This window comes from Ochlerotatus camptorhynchus, unplaced genomic scaffold, assembly GCF_037179485.1.
Source record: "Ochlerotatus camptorhynchus isolate MF236.1 unplaced genomic scaffold, CSIRO-AGI_Acam_v1.1 ptg000098l, whole genome shotgun sequence".
Classification (NCBI taxonomy): Eukaryota; Metazoa; Arthropoda; class Insecta; order Diptera; family Culicidae; genus Ochlerotatus; species Ochlerotatus camptorhynchus.
Window position 1 is genome coordinate 705,477 of NW_027040588.1, and position 23,948 is coordinate 729,424.

The window sequence follows — 23,948 nt, forward strand, 5'->3', positions numbered from 1 at the left end:
TAGAACTTAAAATCTCGATCTCAAAAAAAAACAAGTGTTCCGTAATAAATTTTTGGATATTTTGGACGAATTTGTCAATGCTGGGATTTTAAAATTAGAGATCAGCAAGACAAACTAAATTTGATTCCTGGAATAACTTTCATATTTTGAATATATGGAATGCAATGCAGAGGCGCGTCCACCTTCAAAGATGCGGGTGGGAGAAGTTATTATCATAGAGGTAACTCTAAGACGAGAAGGTCCCGAAATAACGTGCTCAACTTTTTGGCTCAGCTCTGGTACTCTCTTCGGTCCCAAGCTAACCGATTCACCCCTCGAAACATAGGAAAAACCAATAACCCCTCATTTTATCTGTCAAACTTTCATAGCGAATCAAAACAAACATTGTGTAGTACTAGAATTTCGACTAGAATGGGATACGTTAATCGATTTGCTTGGGACCAATAGACTAGTCAAGTGGTGAGCCAATTTAAAATCGTTAGATTCGTATTGATTGTTGGTATTATGGTCTCATAAAACTTTTTGAATATTTTTGAAATCGTGAACTGGTTCCGGAGATGCATGGCCGGAACATGTGCTGGTTTGTAAATGCCATGCAAATGAAAAGTCAGCTGTACTCAGAGCAAATCAATGGGCAATCAACTCTGCACACTGTGAAACACATCATAGCACACTGATCGGCACGCTAGGGCACTCGATGATAAGTATGAGATAGAATATAATGTAAAATAGCATCACTGCTTTGAGTTGAAATTTTGACAACCGTTGCTAACGTAGTGAACGTTCGCTTACTTCAAAGTGAAGGGTTTTAAGATTATTTTTTTTCCAGCGAAAGTATCCTCAAGCATAATAGAAGGTTGCACAATCGGAAGGATTCATGTTTTGGGTCGGAATAGGCCTGCTTACGTATCAACCCCAGATGGCAATAGGATACGCACTGAAAGCAAATTGTATAAACAAGAATAATTTCAGAATCCAGTTCCAATTGCAGCATTGATGTACGGTGTCAACAACAACCCGGTACAGAACGATCCCGCCATTCTGCAGATGCAACTGTAACCGCAGTAGTTTCTCCCGCAGAACCACTCCATTTTATGGACTGTACGATCTCGGAGATTCAATTGACTGTGGAGGCTGGTGGCATCAGTAGATCTTGTATTAGCAACATTAAGAAGGATATTGGTCCGATTCCGACTGAATCGTCCTAGATGAACTGCGCTGATCATTCATAACAGCTAATTGGTTTTGCGCATCAATTAACAAAAAAATGAACTTTTCAATTGTCCAATTTCTCACAAATTAAATTTTCAAGACCATTTACATTTAGTCTAGTCTGCCATCCCGCTTTTAAGTGCGATGTCCACCTGAGCAGCAAAGTGATCTCGCATACCAGTGCTCGAGTCCGAGAGTTGAAAAACTTTCTTCGTCTGCTCCTCTATCCTTTTGACGCGCAAGATCAGATCATTCTGTTCGTCACAACTCTGATTTGATAGACAACTATCACACTTGAACAGAACATGTCTAGATAGAGCTGGAATTAGGGCGTAACAGCTTTTGTAAACAACGACTTCTCTCGAAGATTGCTAAGAATTCAAGGCACGCCCACGCAATCCAATACAACCATCGGGTAGGGGAAGTCTTCCTCCTCCCGATTGTGATGTTGATTTGCGTGGACGAGCCTTGATTTTGCAGAAATCATCGAGAGAAGTCATTGTTTACAAAAGCTATTACGCCCTAATTCCAGCTCTATCTATATTTGCATTATCTGCTATAAGCAGTGCGCAAAACAGTCAGGTTCAATGAGTCATTTTCATATGAATATGAACTGCCATCTGCCATCAAGACACACGGCACTATTTCACACGAAATTATGAATTTATTTTCACAGCACAACTCAGCAAAAACACTACTTTGTTCGCCATACTATCAATGGCTAACTCTAGGAAGCAACTGAAGGAACTGAAGGTCTATTGCTACTTCTACTATCGCCAGTGGGAGTTTTAGGTCGAATCCTTCTTAATTTCTTGTTTGTAGCATTGTACGAGTACCATGATGATAATGTAGAGGTACATTTTCCACTTGCCGGGTGGGTCATAAGTACAGGTTTCGGCGAACGTTTACCAGAACGAAACAAGGTAAAGAATTTCTTGTCCTGGATGGACAGCTTCTGCCATCGCTCACCCTTCTCCTTCTCGTGGAGGACTCCCAAGCAACACATATCTATCAAAATAGGTTGCTGCAACTTGATCGTGACTGAAATAAGGTGCGTACAAGTAACCACAACTGTTAAATGACAAGTGTGCTGCTAGGGCTTGAACTTAATGGTTGGCAACGGTCAGCGTATAGTGGCTGCCAGTATCAGCAGTGGCCGACGATCTCGCGCTTACCAATCTTATCACTCGTTTGGTATCGTTAAAGCAAGAGGAATGAATGTTGTACAAAGAAAAACTCACATTCGTGTGTCATTTGATGCACGTTTTACTTTTTAACAGGACAGGCACAGTGATTACCCTCGTATATACTATGCAACATACACAGATATAGCTCGTTTAGCCATCCATGAGAACTTTGCAATGTAGCTGCAGGGTTGCCAAACTCATGGGATACTGAGATCGACACACTTGGTCCAACGCTTGTCTCAGCTTTCGGCACAGATTGAGGTGTGCAGAGTTGAATACCCCTTGGAGCAAATAGTTTCGCAGCGAGTAAATTTGAGCAACTCATAATTACTCAAAACTGCTCAAAGTAGCCTTTTTTTATTCAACATATACAAACCTACCTACTTGAGATTTTAATAATTTGCGTTGAAATCATGCATTTTTAGTTAAATTTAGTAACCGTTAAAATTGTATGAGATCACTTGCAGGATGAGTCATATCTGATAACAGATTGGTCAGTGCCATAAACAGGGATTTGATTCTTCTGAATTGTTTTTCCTTGTCGGGTATTTTCATCAATGCGACCATTTTTCTGATCTATAGTGATATATTCCCCATTTTTTTTTTCTTTAGCTATATCAAGATGCCGTATCACTATTATTAGGAGTAATCACCATCGTTTGACTAATAGCACTTCGAACAAAGTGCACTGCCGTACTTGGAGTTGTTCTCCAAATGCCAAAGGGTTCTATCAGCCCCTTGTCGAAGAACTTACGCCTTTTATTGAAAATTGCCGGACAGTGGCATAGCAAATGTTCCGAATCTTCCAGTTCTATGCCACAGAAGCATACATCATCATCATCTTAAAGTTTTCCAATCAGCTTAAACTGATAACGGCTCGGACAATGACCTGTTATAAGATCTTTCTTAGACAGTTCCAGGATTTTGTGGGTCACAGAAATGTTTAAATTAATGAATCGCTTCGACTGCCTAGCAATGAAAGTGTTCTTCCAGTTTTCCTTCACTTTTGAAGATTCCCACGCTTTTAGCTCCATTCTAAGCGATGCAGCCGATAAGCCACAAAAGGGCTCTAGTCCGAAGAACTTATGAGAAGATCCGAGTCTTGCTAGTGCATCAGCTCTTTCATTTCCCTCAATCCCGCATTGAAGTGATTGAACACACTCCCAGACAAGTTTTGATGTACATGTCGCCGACTTTAAAGCATTTAGAGCAGCTTGACTGTCGGACATGACGCATATATTTGAACTAATATAATGGAACACTCTAAAATTGCTTGGATTTCAGCTTGGAACACAGTTGGCCATCTGCCCATAGAAACCGATATTTCTATCCCTGGGCCAGTTACTCCTGCTCCCACTTGATTGTTCAATCTTGAACCATCTGTATAAAACACAATCGATCCTGGACGAAGAACCGGGCCACCAAATTGCCAGGGCCAACTACTTGAAAAAGTCGATTGAAATTGTATCTTTTCTCCATCTAGTCTTCGTTGTTCTTTTCTAGAGAGTTGATACTAACAGTTTTCAGAATCCTAAGATGTCCTCTAAGGTCTCCTTCAAAGGGTTTCACTGACCTTGTAATCCTTAGAGCACACTTTTCGGCTTCTAATTGTACAAGTTGATGCAATGGTAGCATATTAAGCAAAGCATCCAATGCCTTCGATGGTGTACTTCTCATTGCACCTGTTATTGAGACAGTTGCTAACCTTTGGAGTTTTTCTAACTTTCTCTGAGCAACACTCTCTTTACAATGCACCATAAGTAATCTTGGGTTTCACAATTGCCGAGTAAACCCAATTGATCATTTTCGGTTTCAGTCCTCACTGTTTACCGTATGTTCTTTTGCATATCCATAGAGCATAAGTAGCTTTGTTTATTGTCTGCTCTAGATGCATATTCCAATCAAGTTTACTATCAAGGATTACTCCAAGATATTTGACAGCATGATACAGTTTCCAAATCGCAGTGAAAAGAGTGCCTTTCAATCTTATGTTGTCTAATGAAAATTTCTTCCTTCGCGTAAATGGCACAATAGTAGTTTTAGAAGGATTTATGTTTAATCCTTCCCTATCACACCACGATGAGACAAAATTTAAAGCAATCTGTTAGCGATAATACAATCATATTTGCCATGTACAGATTTGACTATATCATCTGCGAAGCCAATTATTTCGAAGCCTTGGGCTATTACATTTTTGAGAAGATCATCAACCCTTAACGACCACAATAGAGGTGATAACACGCCTCCTTGCGGACATCCTTTGGTTGCTCTTACACTGATGAGTGAGCTTCCAAAGTTTGCTGATATTTCTCTTTTTGATAACATTTCATTGATCCAATTTACAATGCTTTGATCGAAACCACGTTTCATCATAGCTGTAGTCATGGAATCGTGAGATGAATTATCGATAAAAATAAACCCGCACTTATCGCCACACGGCCGGTATATAGCTTAATATTAAGCTTGCTCAAAATATCTTTGTTAGAATAGGCATTAAAACCGCTTTTCCCTTCTATAATAGCACAGGAAAAATTCCATCCCTACCTGGTGACTTGAAAGGTTCAAAGGAGTCAATCGCCCATTCAATTTTTTTTTTTTTCAGTAAAGATTTTGTTGGCCAAAGTGCAAGCATCAGCTCTTATTCTGTCTAACTCAGTCGTTTCATTCAATATTTCATGAATATCCGTCCTGGTTTCATCGATACCAATAGCTGTTGCCGTTGCGTTTTGGTCTTCGTTCGAATTAATAATAGAACCTGGAAAATGCGTTCTCATCATCAACTCTAACGTTTCATTTGGAGTATTTTTCAATGTTCTCACATGTATGCCTCCAGTGTATCCTCTTTGATCTCCGTATTTCCTGATTATAAGCGGTGAGGGATTCCTTATATTGTTCCCACTGTTGTGTTCGTTTAGCCCTATTGAAAAGCTTCCGGGCTTTTTTACGAAGTTTCTGTAGCCTGTTGTTCCACCAAGGTACATCCCTGTTTGTAGCGCGTTCCTTTTCGATGCAACTATCATAAAAGGCATGTTGGATCAAGTTTGAAAGTTGTTTAGAATTATTATCAAGTTCTACACAAGTGTTTAAGCTAATTGCTATCGTGTCTCTTCCTGCCACTAGCTCTGAATTATATAGCTCCCAGTCTGTTTTTCTAAGATCTCTAAAAGTTTGTGTGAGCTGTTGACCAGCCTCATATTCAAATAATATTTGCTTGTGATCAGACAAAGATATTTCGTCTGACATATGCCAATTTTTGATTTTGTCTGAGATTATTGGACTACACAAAGTCAAATCAAGAACTTCTTGCCTAATTGCATTTATAAAGGTTGGAGCATCTGATAGTTAAAGTTTTCTTTTGCGGAGTAGTCTAGACTACCCTCGATTCGTGAAGCTCAGCTGGTCTATCCGCTCTTGAGCTTAAACGCAGTGAATTCCAAAACGAATTCCAGGAGAGCTCAGTGCTAAACTTTCCCTGTTAGCTTGAACAATAGTTCCGGGAAATGTAATTTTCGTCAGCTGGAGATCCTTCTCGGTGGACGCCACTCTCATGCTACTCATGAAAATCCAGCCATGTTTACTATCCTTATTTCCAAGACCACACTCGTGGAACCTTGCATCAAATATTTTCCCAAGCTAACGAACTGACCAAAGCGGTTCGATGATCGAAAACACTTTCTGTCCCATATAAGGAGTAATCCCTTCAGAAAAAAACCCTACATTCGACCTACACCGTGTTCCACCGATCGCCCCCCCACCCTGTCCGTCCTCTATCTGCCCCGTTCCACCTGTTCGCCCACAAGCCACCGGGTCAACTTCGCCGTCTCCTCCGCCTACCGCTGCGCACTGCCCATCCCCAGGGGTCAGTTGAACGTGGCCACGCCCGGTTGCGACGTGGTCAACGCCGTCAGCTGGTGCTGGTACGGGCTGCACTTGGTCGGAGTACTGCCACTGCTGCTGGACACGGCCGCCGCCGCTGCCGTCAAATGATGATGGTGGTTGTTGTGGTGAAGGTGGTGATTGTTCATACTCAACTCACCGAACCGATGATGGTGCTGCTGGTGAAGGTTGTGGTGATTGTTCATCGACGCAGCAGCGGCAGCAGCCGCCGCCAGGTGAATAGTTGTGGCTACTTGCTGGGGTTGTTGTTGCTGTAGCTGCTGATGCTGCTGCTGTTGCAGTTGCAGCTGTGCCGTGTGCTGTATGACATTGTGCTGCTGAGGTGGCTGCTGCTGCTGCTGTTGCAATGAATCCGTCTGCGGAAGAAGCGACAGCGGAGTGGACTGCGGTTGGAATTGGAACAGATTGTGATGATGGTGGGGATGGGAGTGGTGCTGGAACTGTTGGGAAACATGGTTGCTCTGCAGGAGCGAGAGAGGATTCAAAGCGTTGGTGAAGAGGAGTTGGGACTGCTGTTGGGATTGCTGCAGCGTTTGTGGAGATCTGGAGAAGGTACTCATGGAGTACCCGTTGAACGCGGGAAACTGAGTCCCGAGCGACCGCGTAGGGCTAACAATCACGCCCGGCGTGTTGTTGATTATTCCGGAAGTGCCACCGCCGCCTGCACTGCTGGGAGTGGAACTTTGACTATTTGGCGTTAAACTGACCACCGGCGACAATGGCAGTGACGAGCTCGGCGTGGAAGGAGACGACGAAGCGGATATCTTTGCTGTCGGTGGAATGTCGATTGTACGAGTTTCGTTGCCGAAGATCAGTCGCAGCCGCTTGGTGGGCGCTGGAAATGCAATCGGCGATCGCTTGGGAGGGGTCTGATTAGCCGCAGCAGCAGCAGCAGCTGTAACGGCCGCTGTCACCGGCCCCAGTGCCGACGGTTGCAGAATGACCGAATGGTGCTGAGGCTGGTTATTCGCTTGCTGATGTTGCTGTTGCTGCTGCTGCTGCTGCTGAAGATGATGGTGATGATGATGATGATGATTGTGACGACGGAGTTCACGTTTCACACGCCTCCGGTGCCTTCGCGCTTCCTTCGATTTGTGGCGCTTCTTGCGCTTCTGCGATAACCTACTACTGCAACTGCTACTGTACGTCAAATCGTCGTCCACTTCACCATCGTCATCATCTTCCTCATCGTCCTCCTCTGCTTCGTCTTTCTCGCTCTCATCGGCGATTCCTTCCACCCGCAAAATCTCATACTCTGGCTTGTAGGTGGTGGTGCTGCAAGTATCCTCGCTCAAACTAGTACCTGATTCAATAATCTCGTCGATCACCGGACTACGTTTCATGCGAAGCGTCAGCTTCAACCGTCGTTCCGGAGTCTTGAGCAGTACTTCCGGGTTAGGAATGATGCTCAAACAGGACTCACCACCGGCACGCTGTTCCACCGGAACCTTGTTCTCCCAGCTGGAGCTGCTCTCCGATTCGCTGACACTTTTCGACACCTTTCGCTTCCGCGAACCGATCACCGTCTTCGAGGCAAGAAGCTGTTCACCCTCGTTCCCCACACGATCACTGCTACCATTACTAACACTAGTGCTACTATTATCAATCCTACCACTACATTTACCACTATTACTCTCACTACCGCTACTGCTTCCACTGCTGCCGGTACCGCTGCTCAGAACGATAACATCCTCATGCCGGTTTCTACTTCTTAACAACTTATCATTAGTATCATCACAATTGGTTACTTTCGACAGGATCACATCGTCCTCATTCGCGTTCCCGGGACGGTCCGCGTCATCCAGCACTAACCGCCGGGGGACACCACGACCGAGCGAGGCCCGCCCAATGCGCTCTAGTTCGGCTGCCTGCCGCTGCAGCGCCACCAGCTCGTCCACCTGCATGATCCGGGTCTGGAGCTTCTGCTTTCGGCGGTTGCCCCGGTTGGAACTATCGCTGTTGCTGCCGCCGCTGCTGCTTCCCGATGTGAGATCCGTGACAGTCTCTGCCCTCTCCGTCGTCGTCGTCGTCGTCGTCGTCTTCGTTGGGGTGGATTGTGGCTTTTCCGTTTCAGCTGGCAGTGTAGTAGTAGTTGTAGTTGTTGTTGTTGCTGTTACAGTTGCTAGATTGCTTTTCCGGGCCTCTTCGAATCGACTGGCAGTGGACACTAACTGCATTCCGAGCAGCCTGTGCTTCCGCCGGGTCACGCGAGGACTGATGTTTTCGGCCGGAGAGCGCCTTGCTGTGCCAACTAAACGGCGCTTCACGGATGGTGGACGTTCGGCCACCTCCGGCTCCAGCGGTTCCTTTTGATCGCCGATTGAAAACGAACTCGGATCCTGTCGTTCTCCCTCCGGCTGCTGCTGCTGGTGCTGCTGCGGTTGATGATGGTGAAGGTGGTGATTTCTTAGCGTGTAACCATTTAGATTAGTACTTTCAAGGAGATCATTGAACACATAGACGTTGCTGTCGTTGATGCTGCTGCTGCTGTGGTTGTTCTTTGGCGGTTGATGATGATCCTTCGACAGAGACGAAATGCCACTGCAGCTGCTCTTGGATGCGAAAGAGTGATTGCTGTTGTGGTCGTCGTCGATCACGATGACATCCTCGTCTCCAGCGGAAGGCATCTTCAACGAGCGGGGCATCATCTTCCGTTCGGCAGCCGTCGGGACCGAAGATTTGGCCGTCACGAACGACGAGGTCGACGAGAGGACACTGGAAATGTCCGTATTGAGACTGCTGTTGCTGCTGTACCTCCGGCGGCCGTTCTCCCGCGGGGGTCGGGTGCTTCGGGTGGCCTTCAGTGGAACCGGCGTGGCTGCTGCCTCTTCCGTCGTGGTTGCCTCCGGTTGACTGGCCGTAGCTGCCGGGTGAGGCTTCTTCTCTTCGGTTGGGGTCTGAAATCGCCGTGAAGAGCGAGTCGCCATCTTCTCCGTCACATCCGGTGTCTGTTTGGGTTTGCCTTTCTTCTCGTCGGGTGGTTCGGCCGGTGCTGAACTACTGCTTAGATCCACCTCCGGAGCCGGTTGCACGGTGTGACCTGCTTCGAAGGATGGCTTTTGCTGTGCCAAGAGCATCTCCGCATCGTACTTGGTCATTCCCTTCTCGCGCAGCTCCTTCATGCTAAGGGCAGCCAACGCGGACGGAGGTTCACTCTTGCCGATGCTGGTTTTGCAATGTTCCAGGGCATTGTTTTTGCTCTTTAACCGGTTCAACCGGTTGTCGGTTTCTCTGAGCCGATACCGGACTCCATTCGGGCTCTGCTCTTCACCGTTCTTATCCTTGGCGAACGCACCCGTCCCGCGTCGTTCGCAGGTTTCGCACTCGCAGTACCGATTGTTATCGCCAAAGAAATCCTCCCCATAGAAGCAGGTGATCTCCTCGCCTATCTCAATGTCCCGCAGAACTTTGACGCAAGCCGTGTCCCGACCCGTCGCCACGAATTTGCAGTTCGCTCGACAGTCGTGGTTGATGTAGGCGGCCGGCCCGAGCCACAGCTGGGCGCAATTCTTCCGGCAGCTGTACATCACCGAGAAGTCGTTCCTTCCCGGCTGGAGCAGCGCTTCTTCCTCCTTCTCCGTAAGCTCCGCAATACAGCCCACCAGACACTCGATCTTTTCGTTCTTCAACCACTTTTTGGTGGAGCATATCTTGGCGCCTTTCTGTCCCTCCAGCGAGTACCGGTAGCATGCCTCTATCACGAATCCCGCATTCCGATCGAACACGCGAAGGTAGCGGTAGATCTACAAATGAGAAATAAAGAAGAAATCAATTTGTTTTCGAGCATCCCGAAAAAAAAAGTAGATCAACTTACGTGCGCTTCCAGTCGCTTCTGGGCCAGCTTGCTCTTGTTCAGCACCGCCCGCGGAATCCAGTTGCCCTTCATCAGCTGGTGGTAGCATTTGGCGTAGTTCTGCGTTCGGATAAACTCCTCCAGGATGTCCTTGATCGGGTCGGTATTGACCCGCAGCGGCCGATACTTGAGGTTCATCTTGTGCGTCTGAAAGCCCAGGATTGGATCCAGCACCAGGCCGGTCGCGAGGTCATCGTTATCGGATAGTTCCTTCGGTGTCATCCCGGTTCCAGTGGCAGCGACCTGGTGCAGCTTCGGCTGCGAGTTGCGCAATTGCGCCGCAATCGTCGAATTCGAGGTACCACTCCCATGGCTGGTAGATGCCACGACCATCTTCGTTGCAAGAGCTACGCTGATGGGAGTATTTTGGCTGCTGTTGTTGCTAATGCTGCTGCAGGTGCTAGTGCTAGTGTTAACGCTACTACTATTACCAGCAGCGGATGTCACCTGCTGTTGCAATCGTCCACTTTGACGCCGTCGCCGTCTGCGTCGTCTGCTGCTGAGAATTGCCGATCGCGTATCCGGGCCAGTGCGCGTCGATCGGAGCTGTGCGGCCCCCTTGGCACGCAGGAGCACTCTCCTCTTCCTAGCGCTGCTCCTTACAACGTGTCCCCTTGCTGCTCCTCCGCCTCCAGCGCCACCGCCACCGACGGCACTGACCCTTCTGGACGATGCTATCGCGAGGGCTGATGGTATTGCTGCCGAGACAGTCGTCCTGAATGCGACTGCGGGGACCACTGCGGCTGCTACTAATGGTGGCAGCTTTGCTGCGGCTGTGCCTCGCGCACGCTTACAATCGGTTCGCTCGGTGTGCTACGGCTGGAAGGGGGAGAGAGAACGAGGAAAAAAGGGGTATTAGATTGGCGAACGAGAGTGCTACCAGAAGGAGTTCCCTAACACAGACATCACAAATGGGGCACCCCTAATCAGAGACGGTCCGAGCAGAACGGGTTAATCTTTTTGATGAATTGATCCGATGACACATCCGTTTTACAGTCATCCCACAATTATGGGTCGACTAATAATAAGTTCAGCGCGTAAGACAACTGGAAGTGATCCTCAAATGTGGAGTGATTGTAGGAAATTATTTAAGATTTTTTCAACTTCATACAAATGAGATCTAGGGAAAATTGTTGGATATCTCGGAGTAAGAAATTGTTTGCACGTCTGAATTACCAGAAATCTTTTTAAAAATGGGATTCGAAAGCTTTGCATTTGACTATGCATTTTTTAATTTGTTAAATAGAGGAGAATGGATATTTTAGGAGCATTTAAAAGGCATCAAAGTGTTAATCCAAGAGAAATGCTGAGAAGAATTACAACTAAATTCTGGTTCACAAGGGAGTTCTGATAAGAATTCCAAGATAATTCTGAAATAATGTCTGGAGATGAACCCATGAAATGTATGGGGAGAAGAATGAACGCTCTGAATTGACTTCTTAGATAATTCTTAAAATAATTCCATGGGAGTTGTGAAAAGAATATCAAGTAGAATTTCCAGGTGATTCTGAGTACAATTTTATGGGGGTGATGAGCAGGTTAGCAAGTGAATTTTAATAATAATTCCAAGAGAATTTTCGGCGATAATTAAGAGATAATTATTACAAGATTTATAGGGTGTTTTGAGGATGATTTCAAAAGAAATAGACTCAGCAGGATTCCTGAAGAGAATTTTCTAGTCTAGTCCAGCCTATTCTAGAATACTGGGATTCCCGAGGGGAGTTTTGATTAAAATATTTAGAATCTTTTCAACGGAATTGAAGTTTCAATGGAATTTTGACACAGAACTACAAATTATTTCGGAAATGTTTGACAATATCGTAAATGACTTTCTTAAGCACGCCGCTTCCATGGCCGAGCCACGCCGATAAGCGCTCAAAATCGCAACTAAATTAATATCTAATGCAATCAACAATCGCGGAATTTGAATCCCAATCACTCTCCACGGTCCAGGCTTGTAGGAACATACGCTGACCACAAATAATTCCAAAACAATGAAGCACTCCGGTTAAACAAACGACACTCAAGCAGAGACACCAACGTACGTCCGAACGCTAGCACACGTCAACTTGAACTGCAATTGGTAGTATGCCTCTTTGGCATAATATAGGCATTCTTGCTTATCGACTCCTTTAGAGAGCATATCAATAGTATTTTACAACTGATTCGGAATCTTCATCAAATTCGCCCTGTTGTTGGTAAAAGTTTGTTGCTTTGACATCAAGACTAGCTTTCGTAACACTACGTCAAATTTGCGGTCATGTCTTGGATGCAGCCTCTTACTTTTCTACGCCGTGTTCTAACTAGATCCCAGGATCTTTTTTTATCTAGCTGCATCCAGTGAGAATTAATTTTCATAATTCTGATCGACGGAACGACTGCATACAGACTTGTCCCAACATCGACAATGTGGAATTCCATCCTTATTTTTATTGGAACCTCCAGGTTCCCGTTTCCAATTGTCTTCCTAGATAGGAGTCTATCTCCAACCAGCTAGAAACATGCACACATGAACCCAGTTCATGAGAAAGCTGGCAGGGAACCTGATGGAACTAGATCAATTTATCGGCAGTATTCGACAAGATCAATAACACAATCAGCATTGTGCAACGGAGATTTACCGATTTGATTTTATCAAACGACGACTTAGTGTAGCGTTTCTATCGCTTTTTAGGTTTTGTTTGCTTTTGCTGATGCTGATACTTTCTATTAGCATTGATCTTAATAATAGGCAAACTTCTATCCGTCATTGAGTAACGTGTCAACGACCCATCAGGATCAGATGTTATTTACGTTACGATCACAGTGTCTCCCCAACGGTCAGCGATCACCTTGCGAGCTTTCTACCTCTGTTTTTCGCAATGTACTCGTCATAGCTTATCACCATACAGCGAAATCCCTTGTATCTGTATCCTGATTTATCGTCGTGGTGATCTTTACTTTGTTTTATGGGGTGTTTACACTTAGGCTAGTTCACTAGCGCTAATGAGCTCGCTGCTAGCAAAAACGCTCACCAGCATGATAATAAGTGTTGACATTATGCTAATACGCTGGTGAGCGGGTGCTGAGAATGTTCATGATGCAAACGAAGTCAAAAGAGGATTTTCTGTTGATCAGTTCGCCTCGTGTCCGGTTAATTGTTCGCTGATTAAGTATCCCGCATTGATTTAATTTTCTTCCTCACCTCTTCGATCGATGGGATTTCCATATCACATGCAATCATTTTTAAAGCACTAATCCGTTTTTGATTTATTTTGTAGTCGGAATTGGTAAAGTCCCACAAACATGGATGTTGCTCGTAAACACGGATCGGAGCAACCATTTGCTGGTTCCGTTTGTAGGAGTTCAGTTGTACTTCCATAAATAATACAGCCTCATCCGATCAACGATAGTCATCTGCCTCATAGTCTGTTAATCTTCTGAAATTCCCACTATCCATCTGATTAGTTAAATCGTCACTTCACTGTACACAATTGTATCGCTGACTCCGCTCTTCCACCAATCCAAATCAAAACACACAAACACAGTAGTTCTCTTCCTAGCACCAGTGTAGTGGTTCGGCACCAACCATCGAAATCTTCGTGTCGTGTGACTTTTTCCCTGGTATTAATGCAATCCCATCGCCGTCATTGTCTTGCCTTCCACTGGTCGTTGTGAGTTCACGGCACCCATTGTGAAGCAACACTGAGTTAGAACTTCTGCATCTGTATTTAAATGGCTGCAGCTCTCCATTCCAACGTCATCGTCATCATCATCACTGCCATTAAATATTCTAACCAACATTCCTTCTTGCTCATTCCGACTGACATTATAGTCCTTGACAGCGCATTTCCACTCTTCACTATAAAGTTTGTGTAACTTGACTTTTGTCTGCCTCTTCGGTATTGGTGCTCTCTTTCGACACCCGTTCAGGTGAGAGAACTTTCTGCTTCCCACGGTGCCCAGGATTTCCATTGCATTATCCAAAACAAATGTAACATTTTCATGAACCGCCTTTCACATTCTGAAATTGAAAAGCGACTATTAGCTCCGATTCAGTTTCTACCTCCGACCACAGTCAACACTAAACCGAGCAATACTTGAAACGGGTGCATCGAGCCACCACAAAGGGAATGCAAATTTGGCATCGCTGCCCACCCAAAAAGGCGAACGCTGGCGATGTGGTGGTAGTCGTAGTCTCCATCGACGTCCGATGAGAAAATCAGCAAACAATATTATTGGAAAACAACGAAATCGCAGCCAACAAGAAGACCTGGTGCTGGCTGGCTCGCTGGGGCGACGGCTGACCGTCAGGATGAAAAACCAGGCAAGGGAGAAGCGAAAAAGAAGAATCTGAAAAAAATAAATGTACGTATGCAGGGGCGCAAGCGAGGAAATTATCATTCGCGATTACGCGAAAAAAAGAAGTTGCTTCATATCTGATTCACTCACGGGCGAGGGAGGGGGATGAACATAGAGAGCAGCGACGAAAAAAAAAACGATACGTATGGTAATCCGACTACCCTCGGAACGAATTTTGCTGTTATTCGTAACGGGGCGATTTTTTCCAGCCGAGAATTTCCGTCGATCCGAATGAATTTTCTACACGAAACTCCTACCCCATGCACAAGCCGAGCTAGTTCAGCCGGAGTTTCCTCACCGTTTCGCCTTCTTCGGCCGTCTCCCTTTTTCTGAAGGTGCTTCGATTTCGATTTTTCCTTTTTCTTCTTTTTGCGTCCGACCGTCGTGTCGCTGGCGATTTCATTCCGTCGCGATTTCGATCACTTCCATCGTCATTGTTCGTTGTCGTTTCGTTTCGATTTGTTCAAGCACTGTAGTGGCAAATAGCGAATAAAAAAATGACCCATGTCACCTTTCGGATTCGCACGTTCAACGGAAAATTTTACACCACTTTTGCGCGATCATTATTCAACGACGACGGCACTTTCTTCTTCGCCCCGGATCGTCCATTTTCCAACTCGAAATTCACCCCGAGAAGTGACGCTGCTGCCAGCTACTGGTGCTGCTGCTTCACATCACACTGTTTCCTCTATACTTCTTCGATATACACACATTCGCCCTCCGTTCGTATCGTTCCGTTTCGCTCTTTCTACCCGTCTCTGTCGCGCCTCACTCCCATGACGACGATGATGATTGTTCACTGCTGCTAGACTGAGGATCTGACATGTTCTTCATCATACACGCGTAAACATACAGCAAATTAAACACACCATTATTTCAAGTACGGATGAGAGTTGCTTCTCCTTTCTCTGCTAGATTGTTTGTCTGTGGTCCTGTGCGGCTGTTGTGGTCAATGGGGGGTTCTGAACCTTCTGGGTGATTTTTTTTCTTCTTCGCTCACTATACGGCCTGCGACTGAACGACTAACTAGACAGAACACTGCTGACTGAGACTATCTGGTCGGGGCACGATAAAGGGTGAAAATGAGAGAGGGAGAATGAACAGGCGCTCTCACAAACACGGACACACACACGCGAGCACTCAAGAAGACTCTCTCACCGAAAGTGCTGATTCCACACTGGAGGAAAAGCGACAATTTGAATCTAAAGGTTGTGCGTTGACGTTATCTTTTCAGTATTAAATTTTACTATTATAACCAAAAGAGATTAAAATTCAATCTAAAAACACCTGACCAACACACAGAAAACCAAATCGATCACGTTCTAATCGACGGGAAATTCTTCTCCGACATTATCAACGTCCGCACGTGCCGCAGTGCGAACATAGATTCGGACCTCTACCTAGTTGCAGTATGCATGCGCTCAAAACTCTCAACGGTTCATAACACCCGTCGAAGTCGAACGCTGTGACCCAACATTGAGCAATTACGGGACGCCGGAGTTGCCCAGGATTATGTGCAGCAGCTTGAAGCTGCAGTACCCACGGAAGAGCAGCTTGGCGCAGCTACCCTTGAAGATGACTGGAGGGACATTCGATCCGTCATAGGTAGTTCTGCTGCAGCGGCTTTAGGTACTGCGATCCCGGACCGAAGAAATGACTGGTTTGACGGTTAGTAGAGGAGAAGATTGCAGCACGGATGAGAATGCAGCAGCACTGCATGAGATTGAATGTGGAGCGATACAGCCAAGCGCGGAACAGACAAAGACCGAGATCGCGATGCGATTGGAAAATCTGTACAGCGTGGAAGTTCTACGAGAAGCTAAATAGTTCGCGCAAAGGCTACGTGCCGCAAGCCGATATGTGCAAGGACTTGGACGGCAATCTTCTCACGAACGAGTGTGAGGTGATTGAGAAGTGGAGGCAGTACTATGACGATCACCTCAACCTTGGATCACGCACAGAAGACGACAGGCTACCGGGCCCTGATCTTCAAGAAGTTGAGGAGGATATCGGTCGGCTGAAGAACAACAAAGCAAATGGTGTAGATCAACTACCAAGTGAACTATTAATATATAGTGGTGAAGCAGTGATAATTGCCAAGATATGGGAGGAGAGATTACCGAAGGAGGGGATGGAAGGTGTCGGCCAATCTACAAAAAAGGGCAACAAGTTGGATTGCTGCAACTACCGCGCGATCACACTGCTGAGCGCCGCCTACAAGGTACTCTCCCAAATTCTTTGCCACCGCCTGTCACCATTTGTAAGAGAGTTCGTGGGGCAATAGCAGGCAGGATTCATGGGTGCCCGCGCTACCATGGACCAAATTTTCGCTATTCGGCAGGTTCTGCAGAAATACCGCGAATACAACGTGCCCACACATCATTTGTTCATCGATTTCAAATCCGCACACGACACAATCGATCGAGATCAGCTATGGCAGATTATGCACTGATTTGATTGGTCAAGGCGATGATGGATTGAGTGATGTGCGTTGTTCGAGTATCGGGGACATTCTCGAGTCCCTTTGAGGTGACGGACTCTCGTTAGAAGGTGTGATCAGAAGAGCTGGGAAAGACACTAGTGGTACGATCTTCAGGAAGACATGATAACATCGACATCGTGGCACGGAACGTAGAGACGATGGCAGAAACCTACATCAGACTGAAGCTAGGCGGATTGGACTTGCCATCAACGCATCAAAGACAAAATACATGAGAGGAAAAGGTTCTCGGGAAGACAATGTTAGCCTTCCACCCCGAGTTCAGATTGACGGTGACGAAATCGAGGTGGTCGACGAGTTCGTGTATTTGAGCTCACTGGTGACCGCCGAAAATGATACCAGCAGAGAAATTCAAAGACACATTATGGCAGGAAATCGTGCCTACTTTGGACTCCGGAGGACGCTCCGGTGGAATAAAATTCGCCGCCGCACGAAGTTGACTATCTACAAGATGCTGATTAGACCGGTGGTCCTCTACGGCCACGAGACGTGGACTATGCTCGTGGAGGACCAACGCACCCTTGGTGTTTTCGAACGGAAGATGTTGCGTACCATCTACGGTGGAAGGCAGATGGATGACCGAACGTGGAGGAGGCGAATGAACCACGAATTGCATCAGCTGCTGGGAGAACCATCCATCGTCTACATTGCAAAAATTGGGCGACTACGGTGGGCTGGGCACGTCGTAAGAATGCCGCACGACGACCCAGTAAAAATGGTTCTAGAAAGCGACCCAACAGGAACAAGAAGAAGAGGCGCACAGCGGGCAAGGTGGATCGACCAGGTGGAAGGCGACCTGCGGACCCTTCGCAGACTACGAGGCTGGCGAAGTGTGGCCATAGATCGAGTAGAGTGGAGACGACTTCTTCGAACAGCAGAGGACAACAAGGCCTTAGCCTGATTGGCGAATGACAACAACCCAAATTTGAGTTTAGTCGACTCATAAATCACATAAAGTGCAGAGACTCAGCGATGAGTAAATTTGCCTCATGTTTTCCCAGGTTTTTCCAGGTAACAATTCTCGAATTTGAGAAAAGTAAAGATTGGATTCACTCACCCTAATAAACGGGTACCATACTCTAACGATATCATAGATGGTACGACCACACCACATAAAATTGGGATGATATCTCGAATTGGTGGTTAGGCGCTTCTTATGGTTATTGTTTATGCGGGCAGTCTATTGGTACTACTCCGAGACTGAATAAAATTTTCGTCAATTTCCTCATTTTCCGGCAGATTTTTTAGGTTTTCCACAGGAAACCGTGAGACAAATCTACTCATCGCTGAGTTCCTGCACTTTTGGCGATTATGAGTGAACTAAACTCAAATTTGAGTCGTTCTCATTCGCCGTGTAAGTATTTTAAAGAAAAATAATACTGAAAATTTCAAAAGAGTTTCGAAGAAATTTTTAAGAAAATTCCAAGAAAACTTAATTCTAAATTCTGAATAATTTTTAGAAAATTTATAAGAGATTTCCAATGAAATTATGAGGAGCATTTCAAAGAATTCTGAGCAGAACTAAAAAGAAATTCCTATGGAAAATCCATGGGGATTTCAGACGAATTCTGATAGCATGCTGAGGAGAACTCCCAAGTGATTTTTTCATAAGTATTTTTCAGGGAATGGCTAGAATTATTCATTTTTTCCACAATTCGACACAGAAAAAGGATTGGGTTTTCCCAATTGGAGTGAAATTTTGAACTTGAAATAAATTAAACGGCTGAGACTGCATTCTTATAATGCTGCGATTTTGGAATTTTGAAAAGTTTCTAGATCTCATGGTGATCAGTGAATACAGATTAACAATTTTCCCAGTGGCGTCGCGTAACCTCACTTTTAACCTGTGCACCAACTTTCAAAAACAGATTTTATGCCATATTCATACTCGAATCGGTTGAAAAATACACTTAATCTTCTAGTTAACTCGATATCTATACATTGCAAGCAATATTTTGATAATTGTTTTGAGAGTTGGTGCACAGGTAGAATGAGGTTAAGGCGATGCCACTGAATTTTCCGGTTTTTTCCCTGTGTTTGCCCGTATTTTTGGAAATGTTTCCAGTTGTGCGATACACATTAAAATTAGCCATAAACCCAAAAGGATCACTAGGTTAAATGAGTCATTACTAAGATTACAGCATTTTTACTGAGTTGAATTTCGACCTATGTTCGAATGCTTCAAAATTGGTCTATATTTTAACTTCCCTGAAAATTGAATCGAAAATCTTTACAGGATTGTATTAGCAAATTCTCAAACATTTACTTTTGAATCTTATCCCAGTGTTTATTTCAGAATTCTTCTAAATTAAGACTGAGATTGAGTCCCTAAACAAATTCACTGCAGATCCATAAAAAAAAAACATGAAATTAGATTTTCTTCAAATTTTAAAGCTATTTCTAGAAATTCACTGAAAATTTCTCCTATAATTCTACTCAAAAATCGCTTTAAATTCTCTTTATATTCTCAAACAATTCACTTCAGAATTGTCTTGCAATTTTGTTCCGAATAATCCTGGACTAGATTATTTTACCGAAATCAGTAAAATTTTACCGAAATCTCAACAGCTGAAAGTTCGGTAAACAGTTCGGTGATTTTTCACAGATATTAGATGAAAAAATACAGGAAATCTGTGAACAATCACCGAACTGCTTTACAGATTTCAGTGAAATAATCTTAGTTTGTAAGTCTTCTCCTTTAAATTACTCTACACTTTTGCTTAGAAATTCCCTCAAATTCTCTAGAAATTCGTTTCAGAATTTTAAGAATCCAGTTTAAACTGGAATGTTGGCATCACTGCTCTATGCATCGTAATACACGATAAATCGAGAATAGAAAATCGTGATAATTATTCCTAAAAATTGTCATAAACAATGAATTCTGCAAATTTTGTGATAGCTCATCATCGATTTTCGCGACATCATGTAACAAATTCACAAAAATCGTGAAATCCGTGGCTGTATGAACTTAATTAGTGAAGCGAAACTTGCTGAATAAATCCTTTTACTGTTGTTAAATGACTCAAAAGTCTATAAGTCCATGAAATCGGTTGCAACATTTCAAAGTAGCGGAATTGCGTTTTTAAACAACAACACTGGCTAAAGCCGTCGATTTCCCGCGAATAAAAGCTCACACACAATAACGACACCATCAGATAGAGGAATGTTCCAACATTGTACGATCAAAAGATATTGAAACTAAAACAAAAAAACAATTAAATATTCAACGCCCACTTTTACTCCAGTGCATAATTCTGACCAAAATCAGTCCCTCACACACACACCACCACAGCAGCAAACTCGCTGTCATCTGTCCCTCTCTCTTCCCACTTTCTTCGGCTGCTTTTGCTCAATGTTCATTCCTCTCCCACGCGCTGCTCTTTCTCTCTTTTCTCGTTTCCCGCATCCATACCACAAACCCCCCCAGCCCCTTGCACCCTTCCGCAAAACACACACACCCCCTTCAATAAAAGCCCATTCCAGACCCGACCGAGAATCCACCACAATGAGTGAAAAAACATGGCCGCCACGAAGACGTCGTCCGCTGTCGCCGTCGCCTGCGACGGGACTCTTTCCCAACCCGACAACTTGGCAGCGAAAAATTGAATCACCTGGGCCCAGCCTTCTCGTAGATGATTATTGCAAAACACCAGCATAAAATTACCACTACTTTTCGCCTGGAATACTTCTTCCCGATGATTCTTCTCTAAAACTGGTTCCACTAATTTTGCTCGATAAAAATTTCGCTTGGATTTCCCCTTTGGAGAAAGAAACTGCTGCTTGCTGCTGCTGATGATGGGTGCTCGCTGGCTAGCAGCAGCGCTCGTCTTCCACTACAATGACGAAGGTGGAGTCCATTTTGGTGGTGCTGCTGCTGCTGCTGTCGTCACTGCCGTAGGATCGTCGTCGTCCTCGTTCCTGTGGATCCGAATGCGAATCCATACTTTTCACAACCCGTGTAGATATTTTGCACAAACTGTATTCCGGTTTTACCGTCGATAATTACGTCGAAACTTTTTCGAAACACTACATACGCGAGATTGAGTCGTGCTTCTTCTGCTGCTGGTTGCTCCTCCCGGAAATATTACGAGCACATCGACATTCACCACTCACCTACACACACCGACCGTCGTTGGTGGATGAGAATTTCTCGAACAGCGCGATTCGCCGCGACCCGAGACTCGAAAAAACGCGAAACGCACCTTGCTTCAGTTCGATTTTTTTTCCTGCCTCCTTGTCTCACTTTTACACACACTTTCGTCGGTTCGACCGTCCGTTCGTCACCGTCGCCGTCCGTCTACTACTGCTGCTGCAAGCTTTTTCCTGATTTTCTGCCTTTTTGCTTTGTGCTCTCTTCTTCACTTTGCTCACCACATCAGCGCCGAGATGGCGACCACGAACAAAAAAAAATTAATCTGATTGATAAAATACTGCGCTCTCAAGAAGTTTAAAAACGCGTACTATTCTTCTCACCAGACAAGTAGCAGACTGAAATGACTTAAACCAATACTACTACACTGCCCCGACGTACTAGACTGCTCAAACACTGCGCGTGCTCTTCTTATTGATAGTATTTTCTGCTAATTTTCTTTACTCATCGCAAACTACTACCAACCAGTCTGGCTTGTTGGCTGACCTGACCTGACGACGGGGTTCTTCGCGAGCGACGATGCGCGATGGATGCTCTCTTTCTCCAGTTGTGTACGGCGATAAACTGACTGGTTTGGAGCTTGGGGCTTGCGTTCACTCCTGGCCTGGCACTAACTATGTACTTGGAAGTGCTTTCGTGAGAAAGTTCAAGCAAAAAATTTCATGAATGAAATGAATTTTCGGTCGTGACTCGACAAGCGTACCAGATTTGGGGCAGAACGCGAGCGAGCTGTCAAAAATATCCCGGTCAACTGTGGCTGAAAGCTAGTACCTCAGCGAATATCCGAACCGGAGAAATGGAATACACGGCCGTTCAATCCTACACTGAGAATAATTGTGTAGTAATTCATTCAATAAACGGCATAAAATAGTGAAAATTACAAAAATTATTATCAATTCTACTATCTTTCAGTATAAATAACCATACACTTGCCAAAAATTAAATAGTACATTACCTGTTGTTATAATTTTTGCTTGATAGTAACCGTTTTAATGTTTGAAAAGACCATGCGTCATGCTAATGTAGACACAAACCGAAACACAAACAACAATCAATACGAAACTAACGATTTGACTAGCCTATTGGTCCCAAGCAAACGATTAACGTACCCCATTCTAGTTGAAATTCTAGTACTACGCAATGTTTGTTTTGATTCGCTATGAAAGTTTGACAGATAAAATGAGGGGTTATTGGTTTTTCCTATGTTTCGAGAGGTGAATCGATTAGCTTGGGACCGAAGAGAGTACCAGAACTGAGACAAAAAGTTGAGCACGTTATTTCGGGACCTTCTACTCTTAGAGTTACCTCTATGCACAAACCATTTTCTGCATTTACTTACTACCATATGTATAGCATTTATAGTAAAAATAAACGCAACACACAATAGAGCTAATAAACTATAGAAAAAGAATAGCGCTGCCGTCGCTGTCGAAACATCTTTTCCTTACAGCTAATAGGGACACAACTGTCAAAGCGAGAAAAAACTATGCAGTTTGACAGTTCTGTACTTCTGATTAGCTTGGGACCGAAAATAGTACCAGAGCTGAGCCAAAAAGTTGAGCACGTTATTTCGGGACCTTCTGGTCTTAGAATTACCTCTATGCAAGCCTCTATGGTATTATTCAACATCGGAACAAAGGAAACACCAGCGCTATTCTTTCCCTATAGTATATTAGCTCTATTAAACACACCAGGGGGAACGACACTTCAAGATTATCCCATTTTTACCCAAATCTCTCATAAAATTTTCAACGTGCACAAATTTTCAATCCATCAAATCTATTCTTTCTATTCCCAACTTATCCCTTCTGCATGCACACAAATTATCAAGCAAGCCGTGCAGCTTCTCGCAGTTTTTAGGTCGACCGCGAAGGGCTCTGCCATAATCGCTGTAAGTTTTGAACAATCTCATTCAAATAAACGATGGACCACTCGTTCATAATCGGTCACGGGGACAAAAGCATCAAGCGCATCATGGAGGAGACGGTAACACACATCCACTTTCCGGGCTTAAAACGATTGAATCCGACGGAGACGAGCAACCAGTTGTCGGTGTATAGTAGCTTGGAAGGTGCTGATTCTAGCCCCGAGGAAAGCCTCCCCGGACAATGGAACCGCCTTCGTCGAACATGTGGAATAAGAATTCATTTTTTTACTCGTCCCGTTGGCTAGGGTTGGTCATGAGTTTGGAGAAGAAAGCCGCCCGCTGGCTGATGGAATTTCTGTGCGCGAATTTTGCGAATCGAATTCCCGTCCAAATAGAGCTGAAATATTAACCGGAACCTAGTGATCCATCGCCACCAGCCGTACCTTCTTACTTTACGGAGAGTATTTAATTAATCACTTGTTTTTCTTCCGCTGCGCCTATATAGAAACGGGCAAGTCTGACAGCCACCAAATCTGAGAATAAATCATTCAAAATTATTATTTATTATTTAATACAATCATGGAAAACACATTTTGTTGCTGGACATATCGACTTACATTTGAAAATGTTGATTTTTCATAATTAATATTTTGTGATTTGCATTAACTTAAGAACGTCTGGACTTAGGAAAAAAGTTCATGTAAATAAATTTAACAGAAAACGGCACCAGTGGTGTAGTGGTAAGCGTGATTACCTCTCACACCAGCAGGCCTGGGTTTAATCCCAGTCGGCGCCGCCGGGACGTTCTGAGGCATAACATCTCTGATCACGCCTTCCTTCGGATGGGAAGTAAAGCCGTTGGTCCCCGGTTCATGAGTTGATGGGTCGATAGGTAGGGTCCAGGTGTGGGAGCTGCCTTCCTGGCACGTCGGTAGCATTGG

At 44.7% G+C, this 23,948-nt stretch overlaps 1 protein-coding gene across 5 annotated transcripts; it reads right to left on the reverse strand.

Annotated features, from left to right (window-relative positions):
* Window positions 1–3,547: 3,547 nt before the first annotated feature.
* On the reverse strand, window positions 3,548–21,745 carry Hmt4-20 (Histone methyltransferase 4-20). Of its 5 annotated transcripts, none has more exons than XM_065219047.1 (3): window positions 21,104–21,745; window positions 10,111–10,968; window positions 3,548–10,039 (listed from the first exon to the last, which is right to left on the reverse strand). In XM_065219047.1, the coding sequence occupies exons 2-3, from the start codon at window positions 10,480–10,482 to the stop codon at window positions 6,260–6,262; spliced, it is 4,152 nt and encodes a 1,383-aa protein (XP_065075119.1). In that variant the 5' UTR covers window positions 10,483–10,968; window positions 21,104–21,745; the 3' UTR covers window positions 3,548–6,259. The 5 variants fall into 5 exon arrangements, with proteins under 5 accessions (XP_065075119.1, XP_065075116.1, XP_065075117.1 ...); XM_065219044.1 differs by having other exon boundaries at window positions 20,655–21,745; XM_065219045.1 differs by having other exon boundaries at window positions 20,602–21,745.
* Between the last annotated feature and the right edge of the window lie 2,203 nt (window positions 21,746–23,948).

Excerpts from the sequence above, each read along its gene's own strand:
- Hmt4-20 (XM_065219047.1), bottom strand. The coding sequence starts at position 10,482 with ATGGTCGTGGCATCTACCAGCCATGGGAGTGGTACCTCGAATTCGACG. Across the intron at positions 10,040-10,110 it reads AGAAGCGACTGGAAGCGCAC|ATCTACCGCTACCTTCGCGT; the intron begins GTAAGTTGATCT and ends TCTCATTTGTAG.